At 40.0% G+C, this 26,179-nt stretch overlaps 1 protein-coding gene and 1 long non-coding RNA gene across 2 annotated transcripts in view; one reads left to right on the top strand and one right to left on the bottom strand.

The window, feature by feature from the left end:
• Positions 1-26,179, top strand: part of myt1la (myelin transcription factor 1-like, a) — a 93,362-nt gene that overhangs the window by 8,720 nt on the left and 58,463 nt on the right. The window contains exons 2-5 of the mRNA XM_085381652.1: positions 14,653-14,750; positions 15,824-15,878; positions 16,634-16,667; positions 25,379-25,441. Coding sequence (XP_085237778.1) covers positions 15,824-15,878; positions 16,634-16,667; positions 25,379-25,441 — 152 coding nt within the window. The 5' untranslated portion in view covers positions 14,653-14,750. The remainder of the gene's footprint in view (positions 1-14,652; positions 14,751-15,823; positions 15,879-16,633; positions 16,668-25,378; positions 25,442-26,179) is intronic.
• LOC146652740 (uncharacterized) lies at positions 6,106-19,758 on the bottom strand. The gene is made up of 3 exons (XR_014907545.1): positions 19,503-19,758; positions 17,969-18,066; positions 6,106-8,373 (listed from the first exon to the last, which is right to left on the bottom strand). It is a non-coding gene; the product is annotated as an uncharacterized LOC146652740 (long non-coding RNA).

Genomic DNA, 26,179 nt, shown 5'->3' with positions numbered 1-26,179 from the left:
CAGAAACTTTTTTTCAAGGATCCACTGCCCCAACTTTGTCCAGCTCCTCCTAAGTAAAACAAACAAACAAACAAAGAAATACTATAATTTGACACTGAGTTACATTGTAATTAACTTTATGGAAATACCCGATCCAATACTTGTGTTTGATCAATAAGCCAAATTCCTCACTCTGTGGAAGAGACTGGGAATCTTTCACTGACGTTTAGGGCAATGTTATTTTACCACAAGTACAACAACCGTTTTCCAAGAACGTGGCACCAGTATGGGTCGCCTATTTAACCCGTTGGTTAAATAGGCGACCCATACCATATGAGGTAAGGCTAATGTGAATGCCTGGGTCCAAGTCTGCTTGGATACCATTTACTGAATGTCTTTCTTCCAGCTTTCCCTGTCTTGTCTCCGCTAGCCTACCAAACAAAGACTAAAATGGTTGCAGTCATTGGAGCTCTTTAGTCCTGTTGACTTACTTAATCACAGTTTGTGTTTAAGCACAAAAAATTGCAGACATACAAAGAGAAGCTGTTGGTGTAGCACAGCTGAAACGCCTCCAAACTGCTGCCACTTTGCTGTTAGGCTCCTGGATGATTTCTCTCAGTAGAAATCGCTGCAATGCTTTAAAGGTGCTGCAATAAAAACACAGAACAGCATGAAACTGAATTTGATACTTAGCTCATCAGTGCATTGCGACCTATAGTGTAGTTTTATTGAACTACAATAACAGTAGATGTCACAAATTCATTTCCACATATAAACAATTACAATAAACAATTTTTATTTTTAGAAGTTTGGTCAGTCAGTCACCGTACTCAGGCAATTAAGATGCAAGCAAGTTTGCATCATTGCTCTCCAGGCTCTTGTGGTCAGTGCCAGTCTTTGATACTTTTTGGATAAAGTAATTACACTACATTGCAGAGTGTAATGTAGTGTCATTATTTTATCCATATAGGGGACATTATTTAAGCTGGTTCAGCCTTCATAGATTTGCTTCTGTCGCTGCAAGCCTCTTTGCAGCCCACCTCAACTCCTCCGTTTCATGCTACATTTGACTTAATCAGTGTCATATCGCTGGTCACTGATGACTGCTCTGTCTTATTTTTTGGTCTTGCTCATGCCTTCCTCACTTTTTCGTGTTTTCTTGTCTGAACACGTAAGTACTGGAAGTTTCAGAATAGAGCCAGACTTTCAAATCCACCTTACTGCAGACAGAACTCCCGTCTTGCATCTTTTGGAGAGCAGTTCTTGCCCTAACATCCAAATTTGTGTTCATCAAAATTGACTTGATGCATGCTCAATCATCCGGGTAAGGAAATCCCAAAAAGTTCATTCTGTTCATCTGGACGTAGGTGAAGAAGTCCCTTGGATGAGTGACGACTTGTTTCTCCCGCTGAAAACATTCCAGATGAACAGAATCAACTTTTTTGGGCATCAAAATGAACGTTTAGCTTTGCTTCCTGTTTAATGTTCTGGAGTGTTCATTGTAAGAAGCACAAGTTACTGTACATGTTCTCTACACACACACTTATCTTGTTATTAAGAGACAAAAAAAAGCACACTCAAAGTGTGTACTTTGTTACTGGAAAACACAGCATAGAGTAATGATTCAGACTGACACTGCTGGACTGGGTTTGGAAGTAGTTTTGTTTCAGTAAAGTTGGAAGTTTATTGTCAGGGATCAAAACTTTGTGCTGAGCCTTAGCAGGAAGTAAGAGCCTTCCTTAATTCTTCCATATCCCTAAGTAAGCTTTAGAAGACTAAACCTCAAGATAAAGTTATTTGAAAATGAAGATCCTGAATGTCCATTGAGCCAAATCCTTCACGTTCAGTACATTACCCTGTGGAGTTTTTTTCTGCATCCTTCAAGCCTCCTCCTCAACACGAACCTGAAAGAAATCGAACTCATGTTACTGGAAAAAAAAATCCAGATATCGAGAAGCACGACTTGTTGCTCACAGTCATCCTGTTAAGAATTCATAGCATGTTAAGATGCTGACTTACATAAGAGTGCTGCGAGTTTCTTTGTGAGATGAAAGCAGGATTATAATATAGTGATCTGATGACTCACTGACACCCATGAATTAATGTTGGCCTTTAGCCTTTTGGCATTTTACGACCTTCTGCTGTATCTCTTTTATCAGTTTTTCAGTTGTCTAACAGAAACAGACACATACCTGCATGTCAGTGATTGACAACCACTGCTGTATGGGATCATTTGAGGTCAAATTCAGCTTTTAAAACTGTGTCCGTGTGTGAATCTTCACAGTTATGAAGTGAATAATGTTTGACAGAAGCTGTTCCAAGAGCTGAGGAGGAGTTTTATCTCCTCTGAAGTGCTGACGTGACACCTCAGACCTGGTCATCTAACTGGAAGAAGGAGGAGGCCGGCAGGGTGTTTGTGTCCAGGTCTGAGGATATGAAACATGGCACTTCAGATTCCCACATTTACAGGAGGGCACATGGAGTGCAGCAGGGTTAATTATGGCCAGCACACCCTGCAGGAGAGTCAGGTCTTTGGCAAGCTCATGTGTGAAGTGGGCTCATGTATCCGTACATTTATGGAAAAAATTACGCCGAGGCAGAAAACTGCATTTATTTCCGAGCTGCAGTTACCAAGAGCAAGCGTAACAGGCTTTTGTTCATATTTTGCGAATTATAAAAGTGATTTTACTGAAAAAAAGTAGCTGGGAAATTATGAAAATAATAATGAGCTTCAGTCCTGTAAAAAGTCATTAAAATGACTCCACTGTGAACAGCAGCAGCGGAAAATGACTCTCACAGTATTTTTGCTTCTTTTAAACACAATTCTCCTGATTAGCCTCTCATACTTTTACTTAAATATCTCAACAGCTCAACCTCACCTTGCAGCAGAGTGATTTTACGCTGTGATATTTGCCTGTCACGCGGCACCGAACGCTTCTTGATCGACTCGAGAAGATCGTTTTTTGTTTTGTTGTATTTCGCCGTTCGAGCTTTTGGATTCTGCTGTGACCGAACCTGCAGTTCACAATGAGCTGCTGCTTCTCAGCCTCTCTCTGTGATTGGTCAGAGGTTAATTGACGCGGCTAATCACCCGATCAGTCCAGTCTCCATGGAAACCAGAATGGAATGAGGGAGGTGATGAACGAGGAGTCGAGGCCTTCACACCAGGCTTAAATGCTGCAGCTTTTTTTTTTAATAGTGTCTGTTTACACCACAAACTGTACTGCAGTACTGTTTGTGCACCAGTGTAACAGCGTGAGGATCCGCTCTGTCCTTTGTATCAGCTGTCAGTCCTAATAGCACGAAAATATTTATCTCCAGGCTGTGAGTGCAGAGGTTGAGTAAATGTGGTCATCTTTTGTAGACACACCTTTACTGTGTTAATATGAACTTTCAGAAAATACAATGGTTCAGGTGAATGAGCAGGTGGTTACGATGCAAACGAGAGCAGTGGATCTCCACTTGGCTTCTTGCTATCTTTCCTTTATTCCTCTCCACTGTCTGTGTCAAAATCAAGACAAAATTCCTCAAAATAAATCTTAAAATAATAGAAATAGCATGGAGTGAAATAGCTATACATAATGTAATCTGCTTATGCACAAGATGTTCTTTGACGCTAGCGTCCTAACGCATTACCTGCTGATAACCGTTGCATCAGGGTACAGATGGTAAAGGATAGCTTATGCATCCATGAGCCACAGAGACCAGCTTGGACAAATAGCACTATCTGATGCCACAGGAATAATACGGACTGCAAATATAGCCCATTCCAATGCCTGGACGCCCTTTAGATAAGCAGAAGTTTTGGCATCTGTGCCTTGATGAACTGGAAACTCAATGCCGGGACATGACGGCCTCTTTTAACAAGCTACAAAATCCTCATTAGGAGGTTTGAAGTGTGGCGGTGGAGTCAGTTGCAAGTTCTTCACCTTCAACACCTTGGTTCACGTCTCGTGGTTTTATTTTTCAGTCACTTCTTTTCTTTTGATTTCACTCGCTGATGTTTGAAGAAATTAAAAATAGGGCTGGTCTCACAAGTGAACTCGTTTTGGTGGATTTCCTGATTATCACAGGTTTAGACACAGAAATAAAAAAGATTGTTACAATGAGTTAAGAAACTAATGTGAACACTGGCTTTATGGTACTTTATTATTGTTGTTGTTAGACAACTTCTGGGACTGACTCTGAGAGACACTGGCCATTATTTTTTATGCCTATGCATGGTTAATATGCTTTTAATTGCTGAGGACTGTCTTGCTGTGGACTACAACTGTATGGCTGCTCAATCAGGCTTTAAAATGTGAAAAAAATAGAACAGTTAATTAAGACGTTCTGCAGAAATTTCATGCCAATCCATCAAACAGCTCCACTGATATTTTGGCAAGACCTTAAGTGGTCAAGCAGCTGCCATCGGCTCTAGACTCGCACGGCTCACATAAATAATATTTTATAGGTCACCAATAAAAGCAGTTTACATCCAGAATAATAAAAACATTCTGCAATGATATGAAGACAAACACGAGGCAGCACTGCACCTCTCTCTCTCTCTGTTCATTTGTGCTGTTTGGTTTGTGCACTGCAGCATCACATCACACACCAGGTGTTTCTGTTTGTTGGGTTTGTTAAAGTTCTCTGCTGTAATAAAACACAGAGCTGCTGTCTGGCTCTAGCACAAACACACACCTCACCTGGCTGCCTGATCTGCGCGTGTGTGTGTGAGTGTGTGTAAGCTTGTTTGGACTCACAAACATTTGCCTGTGAGTGTTTGGATGTGTGCAGCAGATTCTCTGCTCCAGCCTGAAACTGGAGCAATTTTAGGGAGCGATGACAAATGATTTACAATCATTTTTAGGTATGAAAGTGGGTCCTCGGGTTGTTGAGTGATTTCCTGTCCGTCTGTCCATTCATCCATTTTCAGCTGCTTATCTGCAGTCGGGTCAAAGTGGCAGCAGACTAAGCAAATTAGTCCACACGTCCATCTTCCTGGCAATATCTTTGAGCTCCTCCTGGGTGATGTGGGCGGCATTTCCAGGCCAGATGAGATAAATCATCTCTCCAGCGTGTTCGGGGTCAGTTCTGGAGTCTCCTACCAGTTGGTTGGGTCTGGAAATTCTCCAATGGAAGCCACCTAGGAGGCATCCTGAAACACGTAAATTGGCTCCTTTCTGTAGCTCCTCGCTGTGTGAGTCCAGCCACCCCGTGGAGGAAAATAATTTCAGCTGCTTGTACTTTCTAATCTTTCTTTCAGTCACTACTCAGAGCTCATGACCGTAGCAAGGACTGAAACATAGATCGAAAAGTTAAGCCCCTCCTTTGACATTGAATTCCTTGTCTTCGGGTTGTTCTGTCGTTTTCTTTAATTGCTGGGAATTACTTTATGCACTCTAGGTTGAAGTAAGTGTCATTACAGCAGGACTTTTCCATTACTTGTATCAAAAATCCCTCAGCTTGGAGTAGAACCCTGGACTTCAAACATTTGGCTTCAAAGGTGGTCCCAACTTCAATTTTAAAGCACTTTTTTGTGGTACTGATTGATTTTCAGTCATACGCCAGGCATGTAAAACTCGTCAGTTTTCAGCCCACTCTTGTGTACTTGAAGGGTCTCTATGGCTTCATTACACATAGTACAGTTATTGTACAAAAACATCAGCTGATTCAGGTCTCATTCTCTCACAGTCTCACCAACAGCTCAATCCAGGCTCTGCACATGATCAGGGGTCTCTGGCTCCTCCCACCAGGGTGCTGAACAAATGCAGTTCATGTTATGGATACAGTAAGCCACATGTTTCCTGCAGTACACGGTTAGCATGCATACAACCCTCATGAATCTCTTTTGTGTGCATGCATGAATGCCACAACGTGACTGGTTCATGTGTTTCAAGGATCGGTTTTTGATTGGCTCGTTGGGGGGGCAGGCCATCTCTAAGTGCCATGCCTCTCCTTTCTAATGTCTATGACATTGCACCCCATGGTGTCTTGATATAGAAAGTAAATGATTTGATGGTGCTTGCTCCGCCTCCTCCATGATGTTCTTACATTGTACTGAACTTTGGCACAGTTTTGCTAAAAAAAACAAGCCCGTCACAGATATAGTTACTAAGTGCTGAGATGGCTTTGACCTACAGGGCAATCTGCAGCCACCATTTCTTTTTAATGTGGCACCTTTAGATTGTTTTCAGGCAAAAAAAATAGTGCAACAAAAATGAGAACACCGTAATGTACATTTCTGCTGTAACCCAAAAGTGCGTGAAACTCGAATGAATTTGTGTGCATTTGGAAGACTGTGTGTGTGTGTGAGGGTACACGCTTTATATTGAAGTGTGTTCCTCAGTATAGGGGAGCTCTGCATCATATTGTACCAGACAGGCAGAGTGCTGGACTGAATACTAAGCAGCAGGAAGCTCCTCTTCACACAGCGCCAATCCAGCCATATAGGACACAGTGACACATACACTCGCTGGCTGAGAGCTTCTATTTCTTTCCATTTTTCACTTTACTAATTCAGGTTGGTCTTTCATAGCAAAATTAATGGACATCTAAGAGGCGCACTGTATTATTACACGGTAATTACTACTCCATAGCTTAATATTTCTTATTATTAGACAACCAAACACATATGTTTGTATGCTCTTCTTGCAGGGGTTTCATAAACATTATGCATTTTATAGCTAATAACATTATTAAAACCACAAAATAGTGAAATTATGAAACTTGATGTTCCAAAACGGCTGCTATTTTAAAATAATATACATTTGCAAACCTACAGTGCATCCTATGAAAACAACACACCTTTCCTTCCAGCTGAGTCCTTTCAAATGCCGTGTGACTTTCAGAAGTTTCTAAGAAAATGCGGGAAGTTCCTCATTTTCTAATGTAATTTTCCAACTTAGTGTCATTTTAAATGTTCCTATTTATGTCATTGCTCTCAAAAAATAAATTTCTAATGGTTTCAAATATGCCCTTCTTTTTGAAAATGTTTTTCCTCACTCGCAAACGTCTATAACAGCCTTTCTTTCTCCATAATTCTACCGTCTTCACCAAAAATGATGCTATATGAAAATATCCTTTTTCATATAGCATAAGATTATTGGATAATATTGATATCAGAATTTCCCCATTTTCCCAGTAAGTCCTTTAATATTATTTCTTCTCTCCAAAAATCTGATAAAATATAATTTAAAAAAATCACAATTCAAATTAATTTTTAAAAATGCTGTTCACCAAAATCTGTCTTCTTTCCAAACACAGTCTGTTCTGACTCTACTCAAAATCCCCCCAATTTGTAGAGATGCTCTCACTTTTCAGAAATAAGAATAAGTTATAATAAGTTAACTTAAAACGTTCTTCTTTCCTCCCTTTTCTGAAATGTTTTTAAAATGATTTTTTCAGAATTAAAAATCGGTTTCCACAAAATCTCCTCAATTCCTTGTTTTCAGAAGTTTTTTTCTTCTCCCTGTTATAAAGAAGTCCTTGTCCTCACTCAACAGAAATCTTCTCTTATTTCAATAAGCCCTCTTTCCAACAACATTTTCATTATCCTTGACTTATAATAATGCCCTTCCCCTTAAGAAACAGAAAGAGAAAAAGAAAACAAAAATAATAAAATGTTAAAATCAGTTTCCCAAAATTTGACATTTTGTCTCATTCTTTTCTTATTTACCAAAACATGTTCTTGATTAAAAATACAAAAATATTACAACTTTACATAGTTGTAATATTCATCATAGTTTAGCATGTCCTTAGTTTCTAAAATAGCTCACACTTTCCACTTGATGTCTTTCATTCATGTCAGTGCCAAAATGTCTTTAATTCCTCTCTTTACAGTATTTCTTTCACTCTTCTTATAACGACTTGCTGTTTAACAATTCCAGATGTCCTCCCTTTTCAATAATGTTTTCCTTTTTCGAAAAAAGTCTCTGACTTCCCCCTCCTCTTATTATTCTATTTCACATTACTGTTATTTTGTCCCAGTTTTCCTCACTTTCCAAAACTACTTGTTATTTCCCCCTTCATTCCGTCTACGAATATACCTCTCCACAAATCTCCTCGCTTTCCAGAAATGTCCTCGCAGTCCTGAAAGTCCCCGTGTCCAAAACCTGAGCGCGGTCCTCAGAAAGACAAAGAGAACCACAAAGAGGATGCAGCCTATAGAAATGCACATTCATAAAGGCGCAGTAGTGAGGTTAGCGCACCCTCTGCACGCGCTCAAACTCACATTACTGCGCGCACATTAAGCGTGCAGCCCACTCAGTCGTATAGTTTCCAGGGGAGGTGGAGGAATTTTTTTTCGGCTCAGCTCTTCACAGCAGAGGGAGGGAAGACTGTGTTTGATGTAGGGCGCGTTGGAGCGCCCTCAGTGAAGTGGCGGCCTTAGATGCACCCAGCCTCGGTATGCTGTGGAAACATAATGGGAGCTGGTTGAGAGTTCAGGCGAGGCTGTCCAGAATTTACATTTATATTAAGGCTGCAAACCCCCCTGAGCTGCACTGCAGCCGAGGAGAGACGCACTCGGAGCTGCTGTGTTCACGTCTTCATGATCAAACTCTTGTTTCACTCTTGTTTCGCTCCGTCTTATGTTGCTCTTTGCATTGAAATGCTCGCAGCAAGATGCTGTGGAGATTTTTGGGGGGCTCATTTCATCGCAAGATGTGGTTTTTGCGTTGCTTAAAATGTCAAAAAGATGCAGTGTGTTGGTTCGGTTGGGATTTTACTGATCTCAGCGCTGCATTAATGGTTTTTTAACATTGCATCATATTTCACAGAAGAAGCACATTATGAGAATCTTAAACATTGCCCTAAATCACTCCCAGTTTCATTTATCATACTGTGTGCTGTAGTCACACTATACTTTCTCTGGCATCTAAGTGGCCCTCAACAATTCCCACAGTGGACAAGTTAGTGTTGATGGCATGCACTCAGCTTTCTACTACCTATTTAAAAATGCAGTACATCATATAAGAGATTTCTTCCTTCGGCTTCTCCCTTTGAGGATCTCCAGAGCAGACCATCAGCCTTCATCTCACCCTGTCACACCAACCCCTGTATGTCCTCCTTCACTACATCCATGGGTCTTCTCTGTGGTGTTCCTCACAACAAAATAAGATCATTAAAAGGTTTATGGCAAAGAACCTGACCTAAAATGAATCTATTCTGATATTTAACTATATTTAACAATATTCCAGTGCAATCCTTGACCTGCTATGATGCACATGAAGATGAAACTAATGAGGAGAGGTAGTAGTTTTGTTACATAAAGGCTTAAGGGTTCAATTTAATGGATTCTGGCCAGATGAAATCTACTCGATTGGTAATAACAAGCATATTTTTCATAATAATTAATCATTTCAATTCAATTTTATTTATTCAGCACCAAATCACAACAACAGTCACCTCAAGGTGCTTTATAATCTAAGGTAGACCCTACAATAATACATACAGAGAAAAACCCAACAATCATATGACCCCCTATGAGCAAGCACTTTGGCGACAGTGAGGAGGAAAAACTCCCTTTTAACAGGAAGAAACCTGGTAAAGAGATGTTAGAGATTAATAACAAGTATGATTCAGTGCAGAGAGGTCTATTAACACATGGTGACTGAAGAAGAAATACTAAATGCATCATGGGAATCCCATTATCCCATTATTCCCATTATTTCAATAAGACTATATAAGACTATATATCTATATATATATATATAAGACTATATATCTATATATATGTATATTAGGGGTGCAACGATACACAAAATTCACGGTTCGGTTCGGTTCGATACTTTGGTGTCACGGTTCGATATTTTTTCGATACAAAAAAAATGTTCATGCCTTTTTAATTTGTCATTTATTAAAATTATAAATATATATTTTAACTCAAAAGTACAGTTTTTAAATTTAACCCTAACCCTTGTGCGCGTTTTTTATTTTGACAGCGAATGCGCACCTGCGGACCACTTATGTGCAGCCCTGGTTATTTAGCTCGTCATATTGCAGCCACAGAAATTCTTTTGTCCATGAAACCATGAAGCTGCACTTTCTTTTTGCCTTATAGTCTGATTTGTCATAACTTCTCCGTTTTGTGGTAAGCTTTTCTTTGGCTGTCACTTCTTCACCCTGACCTGTCTTATTTGGCTCAGAAGAAATGAAATATATATCCTCAACCTCTCACATGTTTAAGCTTGCTGCGGGAGATTTCACTTGTCATGTTTGCATAGTAAGCTAACGATTAATAAGACGATGTCAGAGGAATTGGTGCACAAATTTTCATCACTCACAGATCAGTGCTGTCGCTCTCTATACACAGTTCGCGCGATTGCAAAGTGAAAGCAAAAAAACAAGCGCAAATTCAAACGCGACTTCAATATGTCACATATTGACAGTGGCTCACCGATGCCAATGACATAATTACCCAGCTACATTTCTGAAAGAATGCAAAAGCATTGACATATATTTTTCCTTCCTACAATAGCCCGACGGGCAGGGAAGAGATAGATTTTGGTAGCCCGACTGAAAAAAATCGCTAGCCCCAGGACGTCGGGCTAGCGATATTGCAAGCCCTGTATCTGATTGAGGAATCACTCATCTTTGGAAAAGAGAGTTTATTACAGAGAAATGTCTCTTTCCAAAATAAAAGCTATACTATCCGCTTCTTCTGGGCTATATTCTCAGCAGCATAAGGAGAATCATGTGCTAACAGCTGTCTAAATGACTCGGCTAAAGTTAGTAGCATGCTTGTTGTTTTTGTCTTTGCACTAGGATGATGTCGGCGTAAATGTGCAGTCATATTCGTTGTGTTCCCACTAGTGATTTCAGGTTAATCTCGTTGAAATGACCTTAACGCCATAACACGGCAAATCTCCGTTAACGAGCTACCGCCGATCGCCCCGTGCATGGGGCTAGACGGCCAACACGTTAACGAGCTAACTGCGCTAACACACTAGCTCCCACCCATGTAATTGAGCATTGCACGGCACATCCAACATACTGTTTTACTTTAGTCCATGACTCGCTTACCTTCAGGGTCATACGTCACATGAAAACCAAAATAATTCCAAACGCCAGATCTGGAGAGCTTAACTTCTGTCTTGCTAGCTTGCCCTGCGCTCTTCCTTCTGACTATGCTGTCTGTGTTGAGCACTCAGTGGATCTGCGCTTGACAGTGCAGCCTAGGCGGAGTAGTCGAACGCAGATTCACTGAGCGCTCAACACAGACAGCATCGTCAGAAGGAAAGTTGATAAAATAAATTACAAATGTTGTATTGTTCGATACATATGCGTACCGAACCGAAAGCACTGTATCGAACGGTTCAATATCGATACGAATATCGTTGCACCCCTAATGCATATATATATATCTATATATCTATATATATATATATATATATATATATATATATATATATATATATATATATATAAGACTATATACGACTATATATCTATATATATATATATATATATATATATATATATATAAAAGACTATATATCTATATATATATCTATATATATATATATATATTTCAGTTACATTTTACTAAAAATGTTTTTGCTTCAAGAATATTTTTTTCGGTGTGAAACAGGAAGTGGAAACAAGGGAGGCAAGCAAAAGTACCACATGTTCAAAACCGAGGGAGACAAAGTATATAAACATCAGAAACATGAGAAGGAATAACAAATCAAAACAGTGACCAAATTTGGTTTTACTTTCAAACCCTAACAGAATATATTTACTGTGAAAGTGTAAAAATAAAAAAATAAATCTGTGGTTCAGTGTAGGACTTGAAACGTGATCTCTGGTGTGATCGATCTAATTATTCTTGCCTCTTGCCTCCGAAACGTCGAGTTTTGAGCCCTGCAAAATCTCAGCTTCGTCTACATGTGCAAAACTCAACAGATGTCGACGCGGCCTGATGAGAAATGTGTTGATGGGAAGGAATTCAAGCCTCGAAAACACATAAATACCACGACTGTTTCAGGAACACAAATGTCTGCCTGCAGACACCGACGCCGACGTGTGCAAAGTCATTAGGAGAAGACCTTTCGTGCGCAGTTTCAAAGTGCTTTTCTTCTGCGTTAAAAACGGGGAGGCTCTGACCCTCTTTTAAAGGTGACAGATGTCGAGGCTAGAGCAGGGCGATATGGCCAAAAATATTTATCACGATATATATTTGAAAATTTGCGATAACGATATAACCGACGATATAATTGATGCGAGACAAAATACAACTCCACAACATTACTAGTGCAAAAAGACAACCTTTCATTTATTTTCACATAAACAAGAAGCTGGTTTTTATGTACATTAAAGCTTTATAAAAATTTAACAGTGCAAATGCAAATTCCTTGCTGAAAGTTTAACCAAAAGGCATTTCCAGTAGAAATGGGCTGACATATCCTGAGCATAACCATGTATAATATCCACTGAAGTTAAAAAGAGGTGCTTTGCAACATTAAACTGCAGTGTGCAGTACGCATTTTTCGGACCATAAGGTGCACGGGATTATAAGGCACATTAAGCGAAACAAAGCAGTCAGATAAATCAAACTTTATTAAACTCATTCTTCTTGCTTCCTCCACTTCTGTACCATTGATTCATTAATGTTGAATTCTCTGGCAGCTGCTCTATTCCCATGTTGTTGCAGTATATTAATGACTAACCTCGTATTGTGGATGGATTATCTCAGTTGTTCTCCTGACTGAAGTTTGGTCCGTTTACAGCATCCTGCCATGCGATTGCATTTGTCTCTAACCATGAAGAACCTTCACGTTAACTTTTATAAGTGGAAAAGTGTTAGTGTTCGTCCTCCAGCTTCACTGTTTATGTTATGCTAACATAGCTGTGTCGCTAGCGATCACGTAGCACATCATTATATACCAGCTAGCCCAACTTCAGTAACCCTACAAACATCACTGCTGTTTAGTTTCCTGTCTTCATTTATGTTGGAAGTGATAGCAGAGCTGTACGTTTGATTTTTTTCAGAAATCTCTCAGTCAGAACATGCTATATCAGGGTGATCCGAAGGGCCAGCTCTGTTCTAGGATGCCCTCTGGACCCAGTGGAGGTGGTGAGTGACAGGAGAATGGCGGCTAAGCTGTCATCCCTGTTGGACAACGTCTCCCACCCCATGCAGCAGACTGTGACAGCACTGAGCAGCTCCTTCAGTGGGAGACTGCGGCACCCACGGTGTGGGACGGAGAGATTTCGCAGGTCTTTCCTCCCCACTGCTGTCAGACTCCACAACAAAGACTTTAACTGAACAAACACACACATCCACACATGTGCAATAACACTAAGTGCAATAATCTTTTCTGGCATCGTTGTATTTTTACTCAGTTGTATATAGCATTCGTATTCTATTTTTATCTTATTGTATATTTTTATTCTATTTTATTCTACTGTATATAGTATATTATTTTATTCTATTCTGTACAGCTGTGTACTGTATTTATTCTTATTGTATTCTAATTTTTGCGTCATAACTTTTGCACTGTCCACTTCCTGCTGTGACAAAACAAATTTCCCACGTGTGGGACTAATAAAGGTTATCTTATCTTATCTTATCTTATCTTAGGTAACTAGCGAAACTAGCGAGCTAACTTCCGCTAGCTTCCTGCTAACTTCTAACTCCGTTAAATGTAATACATTTTGTTTTCATGGATGCCTGGAAGTTAAACTTTATAGTTACACCTGGTAAAGCAGCAATGCTGATCGTTTTATTAAAGATGAAAGAATTTAGACAGTTTTTAACTCTAAGTGATGCTGCAGTGTTGTTTGACCTGAAGCATACAGAGTTTAGGACCCAGATTACTCCCAGATTTAAGAGCATCTTAGTCCGACAAATATGACAATAACAACGGCCGCTTGCATGTTCTGCAAAAAAATGTGCTTTGTTGTGTATCTGACGGACAAACACCAAACCAGTTCCACATCACGGAAGTTGCACCATTTTTACAAACCAATTCTGGTTCATCTGTTTCACTCAACAATCGGCCATGTGCGTATGAAAACAAAGGCACCGCGCATGCGCGTTTTACTCCCATTCTATCGCGATATTTCATTTTCCTATCGTTGCCTAACATTATACCGGTATTACCGTGAACGGTATAATATGGCCCAGCCCTAGTCGAGGCGTGGGGGAGTTTTGGGTTTTTGTTACTTGCTGACTAAAATGCTGCTTGTGCTCAGATGCTCCTTAGGAGTCATAGTTTTTTATGCCTTTACATAGACTTGCACCTTTTTTCATCAAACGTGCAGGGAGATGCTCTTCTTTTATGCTGATAATTCAGACAGGTATGTCTTTGAAGCACGTTATCCTTCCAGGGGTAAGATTTCTGTGTAGATGGCCTTATTATCCATAATTTGCAGGTCATGCTACGGGTTTCTGAAATGTGTTTAGCAGTGACTTTCAAGGACCTCTCTCGAGAAACACCTAATTGACTGGATGAATTAAATCTCACATTTGAAAATATCAGTGAAATGTTTAGACGGTATTTGGTACCAGTCTCTCGAGTCGTGAAATGTCATTAGGCTTCATAATTATACATTTCACAGAGACAATGAAGTTCGCCACCTTTCCACACATAGTGTCTCGCTAAAGGAAACTACTTCAGAGCAAACAGCTGCAGACAACAAATGTCTGGCAGCAGAACTGAGAAAGTGTTTTTTGTTTTTTTGCAGATCATGACTCTGGAAGATGGTGTCTGAGATTTGAATTTGAAGTCTAAAGCTACAGGACCAACAGCAGATACAGAGGTGCCACACTGAGCTACAGCCAGGTATCGTCACAACTGACTGGTGTTTCTATTCTTTTTGGCTCAAAGTATGGTGGTAATTGCTTTTTTATAGTTGATTTGTTCTGATCCTGGGACTAAAACCTCAAAAATTTTAATTCCAGCAGCAATCTGATGATAATCTCTGCAATTAAACTCTTTTTGTGCACAAAATCCGGATAATTTCAAGAGAGTCAGATCGGATGGGCTTTCTCTCACCTAGTATTCAGCAGGAAACAGGGAGCTCCAGAGCTAGCAGGTTAAAGACTGACTGATTAGTGTGTCTACAGGGTGTGTATGGTTGTAATGGCTTCAGTAGTCCATATAAAGAGTTGTTCAGAGTGGTTTCCAAGTGGTGGTTTAAGTGGTTTTATATCAGCCACATGAGAACAAAGAACCTAAACCGAAATCTTAAGATAGAGTAATGCATTAAATACTTGCTGTAGTTGGTGATATCATTATTTGCAAACTTGTGCACTGGTGTGTTTGGGTTCTTCTGCAATCACAAGAAAAACTAAGCTGAACAACAGCTGAAACACAGGAAGGGGAGAAGAAATCAGGGCTGATTGAGTCTAAATGTTCAGCAGATGCTCACTCCGCTGCACTATTACATTTTCTTTCAGGAGGTTTGGTCTTTGTGGTAGTTAATATACCTTAATGTGTTTGCACAGACAGACCTATTAGGATTCTTGGGGTGCAGGCCAGGCTACAGTTTAGGCTGGGGTATAGAGTGACGCCGTAGCCTTTATGGTGGGTTTAATGCAGAACTATAAATCACGCATTCAGCTGTTTTACTGCAGAACTGTCTATATAAATTAAATGTTACTTTGACATATCCACATTAGCTTTTTGTTTGCACTATTTAGTCTAAACAGTATCTGTCGGAGCTTTTGGAAACTTGGCTTTCCCGCTTGTAATTAATGACTTTGATGCTGATGTGAATGATGCAAATGGGAATTAAAGTCCTCATGTCTCCAAGGACAGCTTAAAGCAGAGGTGGCACAGTGCCTCACGGAAATATGAACACAACTACTTCTGCCACTGCAGTTTCAGGAAGCTAACTCGTTTTCCCTCTGCAGATGGAGGTGAATGCAGTTGAAAAACGCCATCGAACGCGATCCAAAGGAGTCAGAGGTATGTGTCTGTCCATCTGCCTGTCAGGTTTTACAAATGTTTTTTTTTTTTTTTGCCAGAGTGGCTCAAGACCGCTGAATGAATCACCGTGTATTAGGAAAAAGCCAATTTAGACATCTAATATGTTAGCTGCTCCTGTCCCAAAACTTTTATTCACACAAATTTGAATGTAACAAATCTTTCAACATCTTTTCCTTGTGAAAAGTCTCCATGTCAAAGTGTCCCTGTGCAAGATATTGAACTCCAAATTGCCTGTGATGCATCCATTGCAGTGTGATTGTGTGCATGATAAAGGACATATAATAAAGAGATGTATGAATGAATGTGTGTGTGTGTGTAAGCGGGTCAATGTGGCTTGTACCTTAGAAAGATCTCTAAGGGCTCAGTTAAGGTAGAAAAGCACAATGATGCCTGAAAGCAGGACCCAACCTGTTAACCTGCACGCAGGATTAGGTTTATATATCATTTTTAGCGTGGGCTATTATTTCTCTTATAATCCTCGGTGACCTGTTGTATTATAAAAAGGAAAGTAAGTTTGTCTACAACAGTAAAATTAGAAGATACCTTTCTAGTGATGTCCAGTTAGTAAATGGGGAAATTTTAACATATTTTACAGGTTGTATTTCTGCCTCCACTTCATGCTAACTACAGTGGGATCATCTGAAGCACAATTACAGTGGATGTGTTTATTATTGTTAGCTCGTGACTGTTGAAAGCATTAACATTAATCTTTGGTGTTGTGTCCCTGTCTGCAGCCGCCGTGGAAGCAGTAACACAGGAGTTATTCAGGTAGGTAAACCTCTGCTGATCTCGTGCATCCATCACTGTACTGCTCTTTTTTTTCTTCTTTTTTTATTGCATTTTGGCTTTGTATTGAGGCAGCAGCTAGCATTCATCAAAGAAAATATTACTGAGAGACTTTTCCTGTATAATCAGTTATATGTCATTTCTATCCATCATCTTGCAGTTCTTATTCTCAGGCCCACCACGTCTGCTGCTGGGGTCCAGCCTGTGAAATACAGGAATTGGCCTGATGCAGTACATCAGATTTTTGAGCCTGAGCTGAGCTCGAAGGCGATAAATAAATACCGTCGGTCGCGTGTTAATTTGTCCAACGCTGTGTATTACACGAACAGCTAATTTAAATTAAATGCAGCCAGTAATTCATTAAATTTTGATGACTGACTAGAGAGAATCAGCAGCAGCTCCTGACAGTGACTGCTGAATACCACTGCTACCTGTGTGTGTGTGTGCGTGTGTGTAAATGTGTGTGTGTGCGAGAAGGGCAGGTTTCTGCTTCACTTAATCTCATTTAGTAAAACTGACAAATATTGGTGTGTGCAGCAGATTATGGTCGAACCCAGTTTGATCCAGGTCAGCGCTTTACTGTAAACAACATGTCCTGCCTGTGCCGCGTGAGCCCGGAGCGAAGGAGCAGAAAACTCGGCGTGATTCACCCTGAATTTAAATCTGATGGGTGCTGGTGAGGGCCAGACACGGACAGGACAAAGTCAGCAGTAAATCGTGGAAATGATTCACAGAGTAAATACTGCAAAATATTATAAGAACATCATGACCAATCGCTTAAATGTGTTCGTCAGTTTTATTTTTTCATCACAGTTGTTGACTAATCTGACTAATCTTCGGGGATAAACATGTACAAATAAATTTGTCATTGCGGTGTGATGCGGCAGATTGGGGGGGGGGGGGGGGGGGGGGAGTGAAATGAAAATTCTACCATGACTTAATTTAAATTGCTAAATAAATACATCACATCTGTCAGCTCAGTGGGAATCAGAGCTGCAGCTAATGCTGCACCACAGCGATGAATTTTAACTTTAGCTGCAGTAATTTCTGGGATGACTAATGAGTACAGCTAATGGTGGACATTTACAGTTCCCTGCGGATGGTGTTTTGGTGGCCCCCTTGAACTCTCTTCTGGTGTAACCATTGGGCTGCAATTTCAGCTTGTACCCAGGAAATGTCAACATTTGATGAGCACACTGTGGGGACAAACTCTCGTCTAAATCCCGGTGTGCCTGATATGTTTCTGGCTGCAGAAAACAAAAGGAAGAAAGCAAAAATCATACCTGATTGTAATCTAGCTGTTATCCCCTTCAAGGTTGACTCCTTTTGCAGTCCATTTCTGAGCCAAGAACATGTGCTCCCACGATGTGATTTGGATTTCCTTTGGGGAAGAGGACAAAGGGTGCATCAAGTCACATGACCCTGACCTGATGTGTCAGATCAGTTTCTTATGCAAATTTATTAGCTTTGTTAGCTTTTTCTGCATTAACTCAGATCACGCTCCTATTCTAATCTCAGAATGATGAAGCTTAACTGAAGTTTAAATAGGCAATGTCACACCTCTTATTCCGGTGTTTTCAGCTGCATTGCCACACAGGTATAAAATCAAGAACCCAGCCACAGTCTGCCTTAAACAACTGGTGAAAGAATGTGTCGTTGTAGTCGAGCGTGGTGCTTTAACAGGACGCCACCTCGATGTTTCATGATCAACTGATTTTGATGTTATTAGCAAGTGGAAGTGCTGTGGCAACTCAGCTGCAAAGTGGCAGGATTGGGGAGTGCCAACCTGCACAGAATGCTCTGGTGACTGAACAACTGCAGAGCTCTGAACCTCCTCTGCCTTTAACATCAGCTCAAATACTGTGTGCCGGGAGCTCTGTGGACGAGCAGCTCCCTTGAGAAGAGCTGGCCAAACAGAAGAAGAATGAATTGGATTGAGGAGATGAGCTGACTGAACGGACAGGATACGTAAAGTACAACTACAAGATAAAGAAGAATAGTTTTTAAATATTAATCATGCATACTCCAAGAAAAGTATGGAGCTAGTATAATGGGTCCCCTTTATTTGATATTATAATGCATGACTGGATGTTTGGTGGAAAAAAAACAGATTGGGTGAACATTTTTCTGTTTGTGTGTCCACCTATCTGAGACATACTGATAGATGATAGGAGTGGGAATGGGATACTTCTTTCTTTATTAATGCAGCCCTGCTGTTGGTAATCAGTCATTTTCAATCAACTTCAATCAGTGGATTTGAATAATTGCAAACAATAATCAGAGAAACAGAAGATCAGAGGGTGCAGATTTAAAGAAAGCCATTGTATTGCGTCACATGACTGTGTCTAAACTTTAACTCAGGGAGGGTTAGCACACAGCAAGCCATTCAATCTCACAATGAATCTAAAAATGCTCTTCAGATGAGAGCGACTTGAAACTGATTTCAATAGTACTGTATGTCACTGTGCTGACATCAGTAAGACTGATTATTACACTGTGACCGGGAGAATAATGCTGAAGTCAAAGGTATATTCAGCTGCTGTGGAAACAAGTGGAAATATCTCACCGCACAAGAGAAACAACATTTTGTAATTTCAAACTCGGGCTCGTTAAGGTTAAGGTCGCACTGATGCATTGTAAAAAAAAAAGTTTTACCGTGTATGTTTGGCTCTAACCACACACACACACACACACACACACACACACACACACACACACACACACACACACACACACACACACACACAAAGCTGTGGTGGGATCAATAATGCAGTGCTATCAGTCTCAGCTCCCACACCGGGTGATGAGCTGCCTCACCTTGAACAAACCATCTCCTTCTCCTCCTCTCCTCTTTCTCCTGCCATTCCTCCTCCATTTGGCTGTTTTTTCCTTCTTCTTCACCTCTCCGTCACTCTCTTTTTGTCTTCCTACTTCTCATTTTCCCTCTCTTTTACTTCCACTCCTTGTTCCAATTCCTCTCATTTACCTACCTGCAGTCCTACTCTTCTTCCTCCTCTTTAACCTCCTCCCCTCTGTTCTCCACCTCCTCTGCCTCCCTGCGCTCGTGAGCCTCACCTCTATTTTCGAGCAGCTCTCATTTTAGCCCGAGGTTGCAAAGCATATAGATCAGGTGATGTTGGGTGGGTGGAAGGGTGGGTGGAGCTCTGCAGTGCGGGGTCAGAGGTCGTGCTGGGTGTGGAGTCCCTGAAGGCAGGCAGCGTGATTTGGCTGAACGGTCTGCGTGTCTTCACTGCAAAGAGGTTTGAAAGCGTGACTCAGAGCTCGGGAGAAATCTACAGCTGTGATGCAGAAATAAAAAAATTAATTAATAAATACATAAAGAGATAAGAACTGTTAAAGCTGCGGCTGACAGATGAAAATGTTCCACATCTGTCTTAATGAACCAGAACAAATGCTGATAAAAAAAAAAAAGAAAGATGCAAAACATAATCCAGGAAATCAAAATTGGATCACAGATGTGATTTTTAAGGTTTTGTCCAACAGCCAGTGCTTCACAGGGTTTTATGATGCTGCAAGGGAAGACTGATAATCATAAAGGGAACAAGTAGAGATGCACGTGCAAAGTAATCTGCAAACAGTGCATGCTTGTGTGTGGGTTTTTTCATGTAATGAGAAGACAAACAAGCTAAATCCCTGGGACAAAAACATCATCTCCTCTTGCTGCGCTGCTTTGCTTCCAGCATGACTAACAACTTTACATCGCTCTGTCAAAGGCTGCTCTCTGACCCAAACACTCGCGTTTCTGTCATGTCCGCTGGATCCCTTAAATTTGAATTTCATTTTGGCAAAGAGGACAATATTGCACGGAGCCAAGTCTCGCAAAATTTTCTGCACACTGCACATGAGGTCCATACTGAAATCGCAGGTGCACGCGTGCCTGCGGTCTGAACGGGATATCCATGAAGCAATAAAACAAAGACAGCAGCCACACTGGCAGTGGTTACAAGAAGATGAAACTGAAAGTGATACTGTTAATTTAGATAGGGCACTTTCTTTTCTTTCAGTGGGAGGAGTGGTCCAGTGGTTAGCACTGTTGCATCATAGTAACAGGGTCTGAATCCACCATGCTGGCTGCATGGAGTTTGCCTGTTTCTCTGTGCCCGTGGATTCTCACCAGCTACTCTGGTTTTCTACAACACTCCAAAGACGCGTGTGTTAAGTTAACTGGTGATTCAAAATTTTGTTGGTGTGAACCGCGTTAGTTGTTAAGAGGATGGATGGATCCTTCTGGTGGGACCTTCTAAATAAGCTCGTTTTTCGGCAGACAGGTCTGAGTCTGTGAAGTTTTTCTGTATCACAACAGACCATTAGGTGCTGTGGGTCCCTAAGCATGAAATTTCAAAATAGACCTATTATGGTTTTCCTTATTTTCTGCTGTTACAATGGAAAAAATATCGAAACCAAATAACGATCTATTCAGGACAAAAAAATCCACACTGAGAAAACAAAAAGCCCACTCTACATGATTAGATCTATGAGTTACTTTTCCAAAAATATTATCTTTTATCTTTTGGGTTCTTAAACAACTGAGGTAGAAACTCGGTAGAAACAGCTCTGTAGAAACAGCTTTGGTTCTAGTGGAATTTCCTTTGAGATAATTTTCTCATATGCCATGCTGAAATCTTTCCAGAATCTTTCTGTGAAGCATCTCAGTACAACTGTTATTAGGTCATAAATATGTCTTTATGATATTGGGTAGAAGTTACACTTGTTTGCGATAACCAGTTAAAATTTATTAATCCGTGCAAGCAATGAGCATAAACTGATTTTTGATCTGCTAGTGAAATTTCAGTTTCCAAATCTTTTGTTGTAACCTCTCTTGGGAGACAGACACTATCTCTACTTTTAAGATTGGGCTTAAAACTTTACTTTTTGATAAAGCAGTTAGGGCTAGATCAGGTGACCCTGAATTCTCCCTTAGTTCAAGTATGCTGCAATAGGCCTAGGCTGTGGGGGATTCCCATGATGCACTGTTTCTTTTTCAGTCACTATATGTTTATACACCAATCTGCATTTAATTATCAGTTATTATTATCTCTGGCCTCAACCACAACTGGTTGCGGCAGGTGGCTTCTCCTCCCTGAGCCTGGCTCTGCCAGTTTCTTCCTGTTACTGTCCTCTGGTTGTTGGGGTTTTCTCTGTATTATTGTACGGTCCTTATCTTACAGTATAAAACGCCTTGAGGCAACCGTTATTGTGATTTGGTGCTATATAAAAAATTTAACCTCTTTGATGAGCAGGATGTAAGGTGATAATAAAATTTAAACATTTGTTTGTCGTCAGTATTTCAGTCAGTTTTTCGGGGCCTAGTAAGTGAATTATGCTTTTATGTACAATTGCTTGTATTTGATTGGCCAGCACTGCACAGTTTTGCTGGAAAAGGTCATCATATGTGCTGAAGGAAAAAAAATAAAACTGTTATCCTTGCATTTTTGGCTGAAGCCTTTTGTATTGGTGCCCCTGTGGATTAGAAATGAATGAGGAGGCTGAGTTGAAGCGCTGTTGTCTGTCTGATTGCCGACTGTAAGAATAATCCAATGAAAAGCAGTGGCCTTGAATTTAGAGGAACTACAATGGAGTCCAGTGGTGAAAAAAAAAATCACAGATAAGACAGTCCAGATCACAACAAGCTAAATGTGGACAAATGTGGGATGTTACTAATGCTGAGTTTACACCAGCTTCACACGGTTGTGAGTAGTTTTCCATTTTTACCTTTTCTCTGTGCTAATGTCCACGTTATTCACTTTAAATCTGTATAAATTTTGACTTTGTGGTAATTCACATTTCTTCCCAGTTGGGCTGCTTTTTTCAAAGTTACTCTCTCTCCTGCAGCATTTACCTTTTAGAACTAGAGGCCCCAACACGTGAAAAATGGGATATTGCTGTACAATCTCAAATAATTTTAGAAGAAGCCACCTCCTGTGGAGTTCAGAGATGATGGTATAAACAGGATTATGCAGCATTTTTTTTTTTTCCAGAGGATCATCTTGACTTGGACAAAGTAACTGGTGGCAACCAGTGTTGGTCAAGTTACTTGAAAAAAGTAATCAGTAACTAATTACTGATTACTTCCCCCAAAAAGTAATCCCATTACTTTACTGATTACTTATTTTCAAAAGTAATTAATTACTTAGTTACTTTTTAAAAACACGATTTACAACCTGAAGAGGTGATAAAGCGATAGATCTTTCAGCCCAATTCTACTTTTTCTGCATAATCCATCATACAAAATGTAATCAAATGGAAAAGTCTCTTTTTTTAACTTGTTTTATCAGTTTTAATCTTTTAACTTTATGCATCAAGCAAAAATTTAATTATATGCAACATTCTCTGACTTCAATAAATTAGTTTAACATTTAAAGCTATTTTCTGCACATTCCAGCACATAAAATAAAATTTTTTTTGTGTTTACACTCACTCTTTCAAATAGATGCAAGTAAAACACAGCAGAAAATCAATAAAGTCAAAGACTCAGCGGTGCTGTTGCTCTATTTTCACCTGTAAAGCAGGACTGGCATAGGCGGAGGTTTACCCTGGTGCAGTTGTGCCGCGGTCAGTTGAAGAATCCGCGACTTTCTCTGTGAATTTCCCATTACGTCATGGCGCACTCGGAGCTTGCTTGGAAGTTTAGGGTTTTTTTTCGCTGTAAAAAGAAGTTTTCTTCCCACGCACAATGGACGCTAATGTTTTTGTCACTTTTTATGGAATCAAACTCAAAGTAAGGTCAGTACTTCCACGCTTTAAACGCTGCACGCTCATACTCTCTCCTGCACTCGATATGTGATCCATTGTTGATCTGCACACAGCTGTTGTCACTAACGGCGCACTCGCTTACGTCACTGTCGTGAGACATTCTCGCAAAAAATCAGGTTTTAGTAACGCAGTAACGCAGCGTTCCTACGGGAAAGTAACGGTAATCTAATTACCGTTTTTGCAATAGTAATCCCTTATTTTACTCGTTACTTGAAAAAAGTAATCAGATTACAGTAACGTGTCACAAGTAACGCGTTACTGCCCATCTCTGGTGGCAACACAAAGCTGAATAATTTTAAAGGTGGAGTGTTGGAAATCTCACCACTAGATGTCAGTATATTGCAGATTTCATTCAACTGAATTCTGGTTTCCTATCCCTCGAAATTCAAGTGTAAAATCTCAGCTGTGGTGGTGGCCACTGCAGAGCAAGCATGATAACCGGCAGTGACGTAATTTTGTGGAAAATGTATTTCTTTTTCCTATGGGGCATTTACGAAGTTATGCTGGTGCTTTTAAAATTCATGTTTGAGTTTATGCCTGTGTTTTTTGCAAGTTTGGATTATAATATTTTTGTTTTGTTTTGTTTTTCCCGCAGTACATAAAAATTGGTGTATCTCAAAAATAAAACTATGAAGACACTCAAAATAAATTTCCTGTGCAACTTTTTGGCATTTACAGTTTTGAGGGATATCTCTCTAAAAATTCTCTAAAATAGAAATATGTGTAAAAAAAACCCCCAAAATGATTTTTTTTTTTTAGTTTATTGCGCTTTTTTGCCATTCATGTAGGTACTATGGACTTGAATGAATTTGGGATATAATGGTTGTATTGATATAGCAACTTGAAGTACTCCCAAAAATGGCACTACAGCATGTAAAAATTTAAAGATGAGCTCTGGGTTCTATGGTAGGTCTTAAAGGGTTAAAATCTTTCTCTCTCTGTATTTAATGTCATTTTTTCCCAGCGCTGGTCGGGTTGTTGCTTTCCTTTATTTTTTCACTTCTTTGTTGTAGAGCAACCATTCTCAAATGATAAAACTTAGCTATGATCCTTCATATCTTGGGTCTGAAGGTGCAGACAAGAATTTAAATTTTGCCTCCACCACAGGTAAAACACCTACGATTTCTCCTCTCCTACATGTTTTCCATACTGCATATGTGTCTTTAGCCACATACACAAAATGCGGTCTAACTCGTCCACTGTATTCAAGATGGTGGAACAACATGGCAGCTTCCACAAAGCGGTGCCCACACCTATGTGTTTTTAATGTTTTAATGTATTAATTCTGAGTTTATGAGAGTGCTTCAGTTTATTGGAAGACGCACTTACACACTATTCAGTGTATATTTATGTGTACAATATTTGTTCTATTAAATAACCTCAAAAAGTAACTCACTGTACCTTTATACTGAACAAATTTCATGGCCATTAGAGACTGCTTTGTGTACAGAAGCTACTCTTTCAGATTAAAACCCTTGTAAGTGTAGTGGTATCAGGTAATAACATACTTATAAGCATCTATTTAACTTGCATTAATCTGACTGTATTGTAACCTTTATGAGGATATTTTCTCTCGATGCATGTCATAGATGCAAAAAAGCATACTTAACTGTTAAAAAATGCATAACAGTGTGTACACAAGGAGAACAGAAATACTTGGAGAATGTAAAAAGTCAGAAAAACACATGTAAGCGAAAGTCTTAAGAAGCTATACAAGCTATAAAAAACTGCAGCAGGGCATGAATGATAGATATAAATAGGCTGAACGTGCAGCCCTGGATGAACCTCAGATATCATTATATTTTGCGTGCTGGATTGAGATGGTCTGCGTGCGGTACAGGAAAAATAAAATCCAGACTTGCTGAAGGACAGATGATGTGCTGCTTGTTTCTTTCTGACCATGTGTGTTTCCTTCTCAGCTGTCCCACCCCCGGCTGTGATGGCAGCGGTCATGTCAGCGGGAAGTACGCCAGACACCGCAGGTATGAGATGCTCGACATATTTTCTACAGTGTAAATGACGCTCTTAGATACTCTTAGAATAATGTTAGGTGTTGTAATATATTGTCATGTCAGTGTCTTTGAGCTGGCGCTGGTCTTTATTTTCCTTGTGCCTGAGATATGAAGCTGCTTTAAATGAAGCCAGTGCAGCTGAGGTCTGAGGGAGCTCTAAAATATGTCCTGTATATATGAAAGGTTGGGATATCGTCCTAATCAGCACACGTCATCGGCTCGGTCCTGCCGACACTTGTGGAACTAATCATCTTTATTTAAGCACTGGACAGCAAATAATCTGTTACAAGGTCCTTTAAACTGAGTATTCAAATAAAATTAAACTGATGACATGAACAGTTGTAAGCTAAAAGACAATTTAAAGAAGGATATGACCTGAAATAAAGTGGAAAAAAATGAATATAGTCAGGGAAATACTTGCATAAATTTTCAACAGTCCATTTTAAATAGGGGTTTAGGAGATGTTAATGACACCACCAGCTGGTTTCCTCCGTTTCAGAGCCCCGGAGCCTCGACTTCAAAGACCGCTGAGACAGATAAAACACCTCAGCCTGTGAATTGTAAACGACATACCGAATTGTATGGTATTACAAGGTCATGTAGCTGAGAGAAGAGGCTTACTAGTGAGCCATCAACAGGAGCTTAAAGTGAAATCGTAAATGCACTAGTTTACTAAGAAACTAAGATCAATTTAGCAGCAGCTGAGAG

Source organism: Rhamphochromis longiceps, linkage group LG15 (assembly GCF_057381845.1).
Source record: "Rhamphochromis longiceps isolate RC_006_pf linkage group LG15, R_longiceps_female_GT1.1, whole genome shotgun sequence".
In the NCBI taxonomy this organism is placed as follows: Eukaryota; Metazoa; Chordata; class Actinopteri; order Cichliformes; family Cichlidae; genus Rhamphochromis; species Rhamphochromis longiceps.
The sequence above is the reverse complement of the archived record's forward strand: the minus strand, read 5'-3'. Positions and strand labels throughout refer to the sequence as shown.